Here is a 12,839-nt window from a genome sequence, read left to right as displayed (position 1 = left end):
CAGCCTACCTGCTGCTGTAACACTACCCATTACTGCATGTTAAAGAGAAGGATAAGATGGAAACTAAGCTTGATGAATAAATATTCCCATGGTAAGTAGTAATTATGAGAGACACAGCCATAATCATAGATAAAAGGTAGAAATTGAAGAATGAGAGGTCATAGTTAGGAGATGTTAAAAAAAAAAAAAGTTGAAATGATGATGGAAAAAACTCATGGAAGTCATAACTCTGGGTTAAAGTCATCATTATTAAGTCATCATTGAGATACAAAAGTCATAATTCTTCACTTACTAACTTCACTTACTGACTTTTTCATATATGATCTGTCTTAAATTAGGTCATTGTGCTGCTAAATCTATTTTTGATACATTTTAATTGACGTCTGAGCTCACAGGGGTGGGGGTTGTGGGGAACCTATTAGAAATAGGTTCAGCTCAGCAGCTCTGTTAGGTGGTGTGTGCAGTCTGCCACATCCCAGCGGTTACTATGCAATGGAAGGCTGGAGGATTTTTGCCAGTTAAGTGGAGTAATCGAAACATTGAAGTCTGCTTCTATTAGTTTAATTGTTTCTGGTAATGAGGAGTTACATTTTTGTCAGTGGCAGATAAACTAATCTTACGATGTGCGTTGAGTGTTTGGATTCCATTGATGTGGGCGTTCTGACGATTGACTGCAGCCGGTTGTTCAATTAGAATGATGACAAATGAGGGGGAAAGTGGGCATCCTTGACGAGTCCCCCTCTGCAGTGTGAAGCTTTGTACTTTGAGCTCTTTAAGATATGCCAGTGCCTGTCCATTAAAGGCTTTGAATGTGGGGAGAAGGATTTTAAATTCTATTCTCGATTTTACAGGAAGCCAGTGCAGAGAGGCTAATATGTGAGAAATATAACCCCTTATATTAGATCTTGTCAGTAGACCCACATCAGCGTTCTGGATCAGCTGGAGAGTCTTTAGAGACTGACTGGAGCAGCCTGATAAAACGGAAATGCAGTAATCCAGCCTCAAAGTAACAAATGCATGGACTAATTTTTCCGCATCTTTTTGAGACAAACATTATTTTCCCTGAATGTTCCATTGGTGCAAACTGCTGGACATCCAGGGTTTTACAGTTGTGGTCAAACGTTTACATACACTTGTAGAGAACATGTACAGTGTATCGCGGCACTCTTGAATGACAATAATTTTTCCAACTCTCATTTTTCTTGGGTGAAATAAGTAGAACATGCACTACCTTGTCAGAAGAAAACATTGATGCAGTTTGGTTTGATAATGAATTGAATGTAGGTCTGATCGTGTGATAATGTGATAAAACTGACATACAGTAATTCATATATTTGTTTAAATGTCCCTTGACCATTTCCACCTCAGTGAGGTGCTTTTGATAGCCATCCACAAGCTTCTGGTAGTCATCTGGCTGAATTGTTAACCACTCCTCTTGACAGAATTGGTGAAGTTCAGATACATTTGTTGGCTTCCTGGCACAAACTTGTTCCTTCAGCACAGTCCACATGTTCTCAATGTCAGGACTTTGGGAAGGCCATTCAAAAACCTCAATTCGAGCCTGATTTAGCCATTCCTTTACCACTTTTTGTACCACAAATTTTTATTGAAGCCTAAACAGCAACACATAAACAGCAATACACCCTCTCACACCACATATGTGTGATGGATGGTAATGGTTTGAGCCATGACAGAATTATCTTTTTTTCTGGCCACCAGCTGGAAGATGAGCAATAAATATAACTTTCTTTTTTCTATTGCTCCATCAGGAATGGCTCCAAAAAATATAAAACAGGGGGTTTAATGGTTATTCAATGTTCAAAATGATGAAAATTTCAGTCTGAATCCCCTCCCAATATGATTTAAGTTTTGGACAGTTCCTAAAAATGTGTGTGCGATCCCCAATCTGTTTATCCCTCCAGCCCAAATGTGTTTTACTGCTATCAGTTAAGATGTCGAAAAAGCTCTTCTAAAGTATCTCATATTGAATTTCCATTTAAATTCTTTCCACTGTAAATTATCTTATGCCCATCTTCACACACATTTTCCCATGTTTCATCTTCAGTGATTACATTCATCCCTAACTTTTTGTTCTTCTTATATCGAGAGCATTCCCCAACACAAGTGGATGTAAAAATTGATAGATCTGTGACACAATTTTCATATCCCTTTTCTTTTCCATGACCCTTACAAAAAACTCTTCTATGGGAGGGGGGCCTTCTTTAAGTACCTTCCATTCCTTATGTGATGTCAAGTACCTATATAAATCTTTGAACGTCAGACCAGATTTATCTGGTAGTGGTTTGAATGACCTCAGAGTTTCCCCCTCAAACATCTGGTTTATTCAGAATCAGTATTCAGTATTCCTTTATTGTCCCACAAATGGGGAAATGTGTTAATAGGAAGAATCATTTTTCTCCCAATTCCTTAAAACCAGCGTCCAATTTACCCAGCAGAAAATCCACAATCTCTACATTTTTTTCAAACTCATTAGATCAACATTATTAATTATTCCTATAATGACACTATTTTGTTTACCTAACCAACCTATGCATATTCCTGTGCTAGTATTTTTCACATTTGTAAACATGCCTGCCAGAACACATCGAACACATTGAACAGACCAACAGTAGATCCTAACTGGATTGTTATAAACAGTGTTGAACTAGATTGCCTCCAAAAATGAAAAAATGCCCACTTTTCTTTACAAATAAGAGTTCCGTAGGCATCCCAGATTCCAAGTGGGCTTGCAGCAGTCCATGCTCTCATCATAGCTCGTGGCTTTCACATAGTCCCCTTCCCACTACGACCCAAATATATAAACTGAGGCCCTGATATCATAATATTAGCCATTCTCTCTCATCTGAGTATCACAGATGACTGTATTAAAACTGCCCATATTGTTAGCATTTAGCTTAATATTGTATTCAGCAGGAGTTATATTACTCATGCCCCTTCAGTTAGGCTGATCCACCACCAGCATGATGTCTATAATCTCTGTGGGGGTCAGTAGCTGCAGATTCCTCCTCCAACCAACTAAAAAGTTGGATATGAGCGGTGCCATCTCTCTCCTCTCTGCATCTTCCTGTATCCCACACACCCTGATATTGTTTCAACCAGAATCTATTCTCTGTATCATCTTGTTTAGCTGTTAGCTTAGCCTCACTCTTCAACAGTTAGCCTACAGCTCAGTTGTTCAACTGCAGTTATTCTCTTGTCCCAATTCTGTTTGCGGCTTTATTTCACCCATAGCTGTCTCTAGCCTCTTTAGGGTTTGTTTTGGTGTCCCAGAAAGATTCACTGTCTTGAACTCATTGAGTTAAATGTTCTGTTCTTTAACCACATGTTTATCTGTTGCCTTTCTCTAAGTTTTAGGCTCTTTTATTTATGGCTTGGGCAGAGCGAGGTTTTTACACTTCTGCCTTGGGCATGGCCTAACCAGAAGTCTCCTTTAACACTTTAATTGTGTGTTGGGGATCATTAACCTCTTTGAACACCCAACTGCAGCCATGACCCAATCTTTTGGCTGATGATTTTAGGTTTTCCTGAAGACTTTGGAAATAACAATTCCTCTTTACTTTAGCTGATCAATCAGTTTACTTTCTTTAGAGCACCAGATCCACTGGCAGCAAAACAGCCCCACAGCATAATACTACCACCACTCGACAGTAGGTTAAAGGGTTAAAGGCCTTACCTTCCACCCTCCAAACATATTGCTGGTCATTGTGGCCAAAAAACTTATTTTTAGCTTAATCTGACCACAGAGTTTTCCCCCCAGAAGGTTTTTTCTTTGTCTATCTGATTAGCAGCAAACATCTGTCAAGCTTTAATGTGCTGCATCTGGAGCAAGGCTTCTTTCTTCCACAGCAGCCTCTCAGCCCTTGTTGATGCAAGACACATTTGACTGTGGACACTGAATCCTGTCTTCCGGCAGTTTCTAATTCATTGCAGACTTTATTTTTGGTGGTTTTCTTCCTGATCGTGGCAATGACACAACTGCCATTCACTTTTCACTCACAAAAAATTGTTTGCACACTTGATCTTGGGACGTGTAACTGCTTTGAAATGGCTCCCAGTGACTTTACTGACTTGTTCACATCAATAATGTGATCTTTCAGATCAATGCTGAACCCCATAGACTTTCCCATTGCAGAGATTGTAGCTAGGTCTCATAGGTGTATGCAATAAGGAGGTCATTTGTAATTTCAACCACTGCTGTTTCAGTGGTTGGATTGGAAACTGTTTTTTTTCAAGGATCTTAGAGAAAGGGGGAAGGTTAGAGATGGTTCTATAGTTGGTTAAAACCTCTTGATCAAGTGTCGGCTTTTTAAGAAGAGCTGCTAAGGACTGTGGTACATAGCCTGGTAATTGGGACAGATTGGTCTATCTAGTAAAGACATGCCAACTAAAGGTATGACTTCTTTAATCACTTTTGCTGGGATTGGGTCTAACAGACATGTTGATGGTTTATATGAAGAAATTGTTGAAGTCAGCAGGTGAAGGTCAGCGTGAGAAAAGCTGACTAAATGTGTCTGGTTTTAAGGTTTCTGTGTTAGAGGGTTTCTCTGCCTGGCTACAGTGTTGAAAAGAAACTTTCCTCTGTCAGTGCTACATAATAAGCAGCTCCGGCATCACAGATGACTTTCTTGTTCGTTTTTAGGCTTTCTAGCCAAGCAAGATCCTTCCAGCTTGGTGGAATGCCACCCCCTTTCAATTTGTTGGAATGTCTGCTAAATATATGCAAGTTTGGGGTTGTACCATGGAGTTAATCTCCTATGCTTTATTTATTTTTTTTCTTTTTTAAAATGGCATTGAGTCAAGGGCCATTCGCAGAGTGGCTGCAACACTATCAGCAAGATGATCTATCTGGGAGGAACTAGGATTAGCAAAATAATCTTTTGTTATATTGGGACATGACACTATGGATTCACTATGGAATTGTTTTCCTTAAATTTTCAGCACTTTCATAGAAAGACATCTAGAGTAAAAAAAGCTTTTGCCTAGTGGCTTGTAGTCCATTAATAGGAATTCAAAAGTAATTAAATAATGCTGTGATAAAACAGAATTCCGTGGGAAAGCTATTACATGTTCACTTTCAAAGCCACATGCTAGAATAAGGTCGACGGTGTGGTTAACATTTATGTGCACAGTGAATGAAGCCAATCCAGTCTAATAATGACGTAAATGCAGTAGCAAGGCTGTCATTATCAATGTCCATGCAAAAATTAAAATCACCCACGATAATTACTTGACTGTTTTTTATTACTGTTGTCAAGGACTAAACCCGATAAAAACTCAGAGATTTCACATGCAAACTCAGAATAAGGACCTGCAGTATGTTACGCCATAAAAACAAGGACTGGATGTGTATTGGCTATTGTTTTCCAGGTCGGGTTAGAAAGACCAAGAGTAAGGCTTTCGAATGAGTTATGAGTTTTAGGTCGAGTTTTGGTTCAGGACTGATTAATAGGCTTGAGTCAAATAGGGCTGCGATGCCACCTCCTCAGCTGGCGTCCCCAGGAACTTGACACATTCTTCTTTACACAGCCAGGTGTCAGTAAGATAGAATAAATCAATATTATGATCTCATATTTAACCATTTACTAAAACAGCTTTGGAGGATAGTGATATATAAGATATGATATATTAAGACACAGTCTTAATGTGGTTTTGGGTTGGCAGCTGCTCTAAAGAAGAACAGAGGAGCTTATAGGACAGCAGACCTGCCTCCCGATCCCAATTCTGGGTTGTCGTGGTTTTGGACCACTAATAACTTGGCAAGATTTCTAGTTATGGTAAGATATTATTATCCATCTGAAATCGGTGAATGCCATCTCTTCTAATAAGATCAGGTTTTCTCCAGAAAGTCTGCCTCTTTTCTACATACTAAGCCCATGTTGTTTGCTGGACACTACCTCCACAGCCATCAGTTGAATAATGACATGCAGCTAAACATTACAAACTACATCAGTTGACAGTTTGGTTTCCATAGTGCGGAACTGTGTCATCCTGCTAATAGATCTAAAGTGAGAACAATGCCTTATTTAGGTTTTAAACTCTTTATTGTGCATTTAATTAAAAAAATAAAATCCCCCAAAATCCAAAGATTATATGGGGGCACACACTCCAGGTCTCCTATAATTATTTAAATATAGGAGGCTGTCATTTAAGCTTAGAAGAAGTAGAAGTAAACCTGACAGTGGCGATGTTAACTTGAGCTTCTAAGCAGAGCAGAGTCTGTGACCCTCCTTGTCCGTGGTCATTTGAAGCATTTTTTATCTTTGTTATCTCAGGTTGACTATTTACAGCCAATTGAAAAGCTGCACACGCACACCGATGATGTAACACACCTCTTTCCTAATGCAATCTTAATCTGCGTGATGCTCCCAGCTGCTTTTAAACTTGTGCAGGAGTAAAAAAAAAAAAAAAACCTCCAGTTGAATCGTAATTGAGTGTCGATATGAACAGATGTTTCTGACATCATGTCATGGTTTGGTTTTAGCTGCGGAGACAGCAATCCGCTACGGGACGTCTTCACTGTGCAGCGTCCCGCAGGCCTTACCGCGGTGACAACTGCTGACCTCAAGACCGCAGACCGGGAGGGGAATCCGGAATACAGTAACGGAGAAGTGACAGTGATCTACAGTGAGGGAGCGGGCACTCAGATCATCCTGCACCAGGATTCGCTGACGGACTACTGCTCCATATCATCCAGCAGCTCCCTGGAGCTGCCGGGCTCAGACTGTTCCAGCACCACAGGATGCAGCACAATAGGCAGCCGCAGCAGCCTGCCACTTCCTGCGAAGTGGGAGGAGATCGGCGAAGACCAGCAGGCATCGACCAACCATGAGTCTGAACTGGACTGGGCAGAGATGGCGAACTCCAGACCGCCTCAGCTGCAAGCCTTCACCGTCCTGTCAGTGAACGGGACTCTGTGGATCCCCAGGTACTGATGCTGCACGCCAACTGAACACAACACTAAACAGCCAGACAACATAAGCTAAGATGAAGAGTTGTAAATAAACATGGTACAGTGACCGTGTCAGTCAGTTTCAGAGGAGTGGCTTTGGAGGGGGCTTGAAAAAAGAGGTGTTTGTGTGTGTGTTGGTTGGACTGGAAAAAAAAAAAAAACACCGTTTATAGGAAGCCGCTGTGGTATCACAAGCGCAGCAGTTATGGGGTCGAGCTGGTTAATGTAGGTATGACACTGTTGTTTGTTCACTGCTATACTGATTCCAAATGTTTCACATATTTTCCATTTGTTTCGGTCAATTGACTCAAAGATGCAGAAACTTAGTAACTAAGTTTAAGGAACAGTCTGTTTTATTTTAATGATGTGCATATGTATATCTATCTATCTAGGTATATCACATGATTACACTGTGTCTGTGTGTGTCTGTGTGTGTGTGTGTTGTCTGGCAGGCGTGGAGGAGATGTGATAGTCATCGAAATGCAGCCACATGCTGATGACGTGAGGGGCCGTGTCATCGCTGTCCTCAGTCCACCTGAATGTTCCTCTTTAGGGTGAGTTCATTTCCTAGTAAAAGTGCCATTTCTAAGACAAGTAGATTTTTGAGTTTCATTCCCAACTCGTCAAATAAGGAAGATTTGGGATAGGGGGCGCCGATCCGTCCTCCAATCCCAATGCGTCATTCATATTTGGGGCTTGCGGGCCGGGATGAGCCACTCGAGACCGTGTATATAGTCACATCCTTTGATGGTCATGGAATCCAGCAGCATTAAACAACTTGGATAACTCATCCACAGGCTTGTATAGGAGACCAAGTACGACAAGAAAGGTTTTAATATTTCATATACTGTTGCATTCAGCTTGGCCATTAAAAAAAGTGATTAATAGATCAAAAAATTGCCCAATTGCTACAAATTGTAGCAGTTTATTACATTAATAACATTTATTGCCCTTATTTGACTGTTTTCACATTTCTTTATCATATAAGGTCTTTGATTTGTTATGTTTAGTCTTTGATAGGCTTTACAGTGCTATCTTGTGTTATTGAATCGGTCACACTATTGGACCACCACACGAACATTTAGAGTCCTTAATGTTCTGAGAGTTCTAAAGTGGGCTTTCTCCCACCTGCATGGAGCCTGTTTTCAGCTATGCGTGAAACCTTTTTACCTGGGGGAGTAGAAGCCAACGAGCTATATATTCATTTATTGATGCAGCCTCAATAAAGCTGAGGGAGATCCTTCATCATGTACTTCATGGTCCTTCACTGAGCCTGTAATTAATTCTGTAAAGAAGCCAGCAGCTGGTCCTCTGCAGAAAGAACTTCTATGTGAGCTTCCCCAAAGGGGCCTGGCCTTTGAGCAACAGGCAATAAACGGGCCACCCAAAACAGAGTCCTTAATAAGCAGTTATTACATGGTGCACCTGTAACACGGGCGACACATGGGGAGGTGCAGCTCAGGTCATGGGAGGGGTCGTCAGGCCTGCAGGGCTTCATTTATATCACATAGCTGCTCTCTTGTTCTTTAGTTGTAATGAGGCATAATGCTGCCTGTCCATGGTGATCGGACTGCTTCCCGCCATTGCAAATGTTTTAAAGATTTTGAGTTTTATGTTTGAATGTGTCTGGTCGCTCACGTGTCAGCCTGATGTCTCCTCGCAGAGCACAGCCTCACCTGTTCTCGTAATCACGAGGCTATATATCACTGAACACCAGGGGAGGATAATGATACGCCCCAGAAAGATGAAACAACAATGGAAGAAGATAATTCAGGGTTGTTGTGTGTGATACATGGGTGGTTGAGCTCTAGATACAGGGTCACCAGGAGCCCTCCTTCCTCCCAGAGTGCTTTGTGTCACAGCCCTCATAAATTAGAGTTTAGGGGTTAAAAGTAGATTCTTGAACATCATTCTTTGATCTATTTTACCTGCTTTCCCAGGAGACGGGCTCCGCAGTAGACATTTTAGAGCACAGAAGCGCAGGAATTATGTTTTGTTTTTGTTTTTTTTACCAGTGTGTAGACAAATAGAGATTTCTGCGCTCACAGTACATTCATTGTCCTCAGCGGCTTTCCCGGGACCTCTTCCGAGAACCGCCCGCTAGCTTACAGGAAGCGCTACAGTGAGGCACAGCGAGGTAACCAGCGAGATGTGTCACCAACTTCAGCTCCTTTTCCCTGCACCGCATCTCCAGCAGGATCGATCTTTTCCATCCCATCCCTCACTACCTTCCCTCAACTCTCATGTCTCTCTTTCTTTCAGGACCCTGAAGGAGGCAGCACTAGTGGCAAAGGACACGGTTGTGTGTGGCTTTCAGAAGGAAAACACGGAGTGGTGCCTGTGTGTCTGGAGGGGCTGGGGCAGCCACGAGCTGGAAGTCTTCTACCAGTCGTACGAAGAGCTGAGTCGCTTGGAGACCAGCATGAGGAAAAGAAGGTAGCTGTTGTGCTGCGACGGCAAGGTGCAGAATTGCAGCTCTGTATGGAGGGTGAGCAGAGGGGAATACACACTGACAGACTGCCAGTGTTCAGAGCTGCTTGGGGCAACGGCGGAGGGGGAGGAGGCCTGCCTCGAGGGCTGAGCCTCAAGTACTGCACACGTTTACGTCTCCTGACTACATACTGCGGGACCAATAATAGGCCTGAAAAAATCTGTAATGCCACAGCAGACCTGAAAAGCCCCAAAGCTGAGTCACAGATGAAGGTTGCCAGAACAAAACTTTGATGCTTTAATAAGGACTTCTGCATACAGGTTTGAGTGTGGTTGCATTTTATTATACAGTGCTTTATGCTGTTTGGCCCCTGGCTGCAGTCTGTCAGCCAGTTTGGTATGACTGGGATTCACTCCAGGATGAGGACTGTTGGTGTATTTGACTCCAGCCGTTGCAATCTTGTGTTTGTTCTTTATGTATTTTAGTTTTTCTTTCATCAAACTGTTTCACTTTGCAACTTTGTCTCCTCTGGAGGTGGACAGGGTATACATTTGGAAGTATTATGGGTGTCAAGATTTAGATTCAACATTAAAAATCAATCAAAACCTGCTTTCAGGTTCGATCATCAAAAAGCTCAATTTTCGATTCTACCAGAATATTTTTTTCTCCATCCCCAGCTATTTGTGTACATTAAACGGAAAGAAGACAACTCTTTAACACTTGAAACGCAACACGGCTAGCTTACCAGGAGCGTGCAGCTGCACTTTCAGACAACTATCCTTTTTGCCCCAGGAAGAGGCGTCTGAGGTGTTGAGTTCATTTTCTTTGTCAGAGATACTTTATAGATTTGTTTGGGAAGAGGGTTTACTTGTGACAGATCTAAAAAACTGAATTTTGTAACAACTGCCTGTGAATTTCTGTCTTTTGTTGTTTATTGTTGAATCCTTCAGGGGTGTTTTTTCTTTGTGGAACTCTGGAATTTTTATTTTTAGTCAATTTTACTTGAACTTGTCTAGCTCTAACCTGCAGATAGCACCAGGATAAGGATACGGTAAAACACCTTTCTCTTTTAAAAATCTAAACAGTTGTCAGGGCACAAAACCAATGAGGTGTCGATGTTTACAAATCCAGATGTGATGTGTAAAAATGGGACACGCATATCCAGAATTGTTTGTTACTAAATGAAGTGATATTGGAGTTAAAGGGGAATTCTGGTATTATCAGACCTGGGCCTTATATTTACATGTTTTGTAAATGATGCATACTTGTGAAAAGTTTTGGAATCGAGTCGAGTTACAAAGCTGCATCGTGATCCTTGGATTCATCTCCGACCACCAAAGTTACATCTACTGAAAGTGCTTGTGTTTTCTGGGGGACCGGAGAGTTGCTGGTTCAAGACCTCCTCGGACCAGACTATACAGTGTGGAATGGTAGCTGCAGAGGTGCTGGTTCACCTCCTGAGCACTGCCAAGGAGCCCTTGAGCAAATCACTGCACTCCTAATTGGTCCTCGGCTCCTTATACGGGGCAGCCCCTCTCCATTAATGCATGTGTGTGGGTCCTGTTTGTGTATGTGTGCTTATTTCGGACCTGTGGATGTAAAAGTAATTTTACAACTTTACAACTTTTCTAACCCTAACCCAGAAGAAAAAAAAAAATTCTCTGCAAAGGGATTAATAAAGTACATCTTCTTCTTTTGCCAGTGACAGGCCATGGTTGTTATTCTAAGTGTCTGATAACATTATGGAAATGAGTGTCATCCAAGCAGAAATCTTGTGTGATTGCCACATCGAGATTGTCATGAACAGATAAATAGTCGGCTATGACATTGGAAATTAATTCTTGCCGGCAGTTCCTCTGTGTAAAATCCAACAATATTTCCATTGTTGTCTTCAACAACAGCTCATATCTCGCAAGATTTCAGAGCAAGACTTCTCCTCATGTTTCTGCTAACAAAATGGATTTTCTCATTTTATGTAATGGTCTGTTTCTGTGGGAATCGTTCAGGTGATGTTGTTAGACTATGAGAATAACAACCTCAGCCTGTCAGTGGCAAAACTCACAGGTAATAGATGGCATTGATATGTTCACATACGCTAATGTTCCTCCTTGCTTCAGGTGCATTTTAACTCTGTAACTAACTCTTTGTCATATGAATCTGCATGCCAGCTGCAGCCCCCTGTTGCCAAAGTGGCCTGTAAGCAACTAACTAACATCTGTGTCCTGTGCAACATTATGCAACAGAGCAGAGGTTTTCCTGCTTTTGTATCCAAAGCCTGGTGCTTTTGGCAAGGTCTAACAGATTACATATCATTAACATATTTTTAAATTAAGCTCTTTTCTGGCTTCGGACTCGACAGCGTGCTCCTTGCTCAACTCTGTCCACTAGCATCTGTGTCCCCAGAGAATATAAAATCGTGCGGAGGAAATGAAACATGTTCTTAGTAGTAGTAGTTTATTTTTTTATTTTTCCTGCCATCTGCCTTTCCTCCAGAGGGTTCACATTACCATCAAATGTACAAAGATTCTTTGCGTAAAGCACTTGTGGATAAAATGAAAAAGCTGTTAGCCAGTGAAAAGGCTGGCAGCCACTGGAGGAAACCATGTCTCCTTGCATCATCTTACATATTTAAATAATTTCATCTTTCCAGCCAAATCATTTTTTAACTTAAGTTTGCCAGTGTGTTTTTCTACGGGGGCCAGTTAAGAACTGTATATTTTCCACAACAGCCTTACAGTGAGGCAGAAGTTATTTGTTTATCAGAAGGTATAATGAAAGTGTATTGCAACAGGAGCGGCGGTTGTGCACATAATCACTCTACAACATGGCACCAAATAAAGTTCTTATGATAACTCTGTTTCATTTGTGAATATCGGTTGTCGTAATCACAGACGAAAACTTCAGTTGCCCACTCTGAGAGAGAGACACAGAGAGAGAGAGACTTCTGCTGATGAAGTGATGATGACAGCTGGATAATAAGACTCCTGCTTGTTAAGAGGAACATAAGAGGCTGCTCCCTGCTCTGAAGTTTTCTGTGGTGGGATTTGAAAGAGCCCTTGTTTGACCTGTTTCTGACCGCACACCTGGGTTACTAGTGTTAGAGAGGCAACCCAATGATTTCTTATTTCCAGTTATTTGTTACTCAGTTTTCATGAAGTGAGTGGGTGATTAAATAAGTAATTTTTTTCTTAATCGAAGAGGCACAGACTGAGGTATCCTGACTTTCAGTCTCTATTGACTGTTTTAAGCCAGTAACCATTTTCCGGGCACATTCAGGCTGGGAAAGCTCAGCTGCAGCACTGCTGTGTTCAAGATCGCGAGCTGTATAAATGCAGGGAATCTGACAAATTGTCATCACTGCTTCCAGACTGGTTGGCAAGTGAAAAGACATTGAGCCCTAATGCAGCAGCGTGCTTTAAATTTCCCCTTGTATTTTCT

At 41.6% G+C, this 12,839-nt stretch overlaps 1 protein-coding gene across 2 annotated transcripts in view; it reads left to right on the top strand.

Moving 5' to 3' along the window:
- The window catches only part of lrrk1 (leucine-rich repeat kinase 1), a 78,077-nt gene extending 65,819 nt beyond the window's left edge, over positions 1-12,258 (top strand). For both annotated transcript variants that reach the window (XM_037095742.1, XM_037095745.1), the window contains 3 exons: positions 6,503-6,946; positions 7,423-7,524; positions 9,233-12,258. In XM_037095742.1, the coding sequence (XP_036951637.1) occupies positions 6,503-6,946; positions 7,423-7,524; positions 9,233-9,410 (724 nt within the window). In that variant the 3' untranslated portion in view covers positions 9,411-12,258. The remainder of the gene's footprint in view (positions 1-6,502; positions 6,947-7,422; positions 7,525-9,232) is intronic.
- The last annotated feature ends 581 nt before the right edge of the window (positions 12,259-12,839 follow it).

Source organism: Acanthopagrus latus, chromosome 4 (assembly GCF_904848185.1).
Source record: "Acanthopagrus latus isolate v.2019 chromosome 4, fAcaLat1.1, whole genome shotgun sequence".
Lineage (NCBI taxonomy): Eukaryota > Metazoa > Chordata > Actinopteri > Spariformes > Sparidae > Acanthopagrus > Acanthopagrus latus.
Note: the sequence above shows the minus strand (reverse complement) of the source record. Positions and strands in the feature narration are given on the sequence as shown.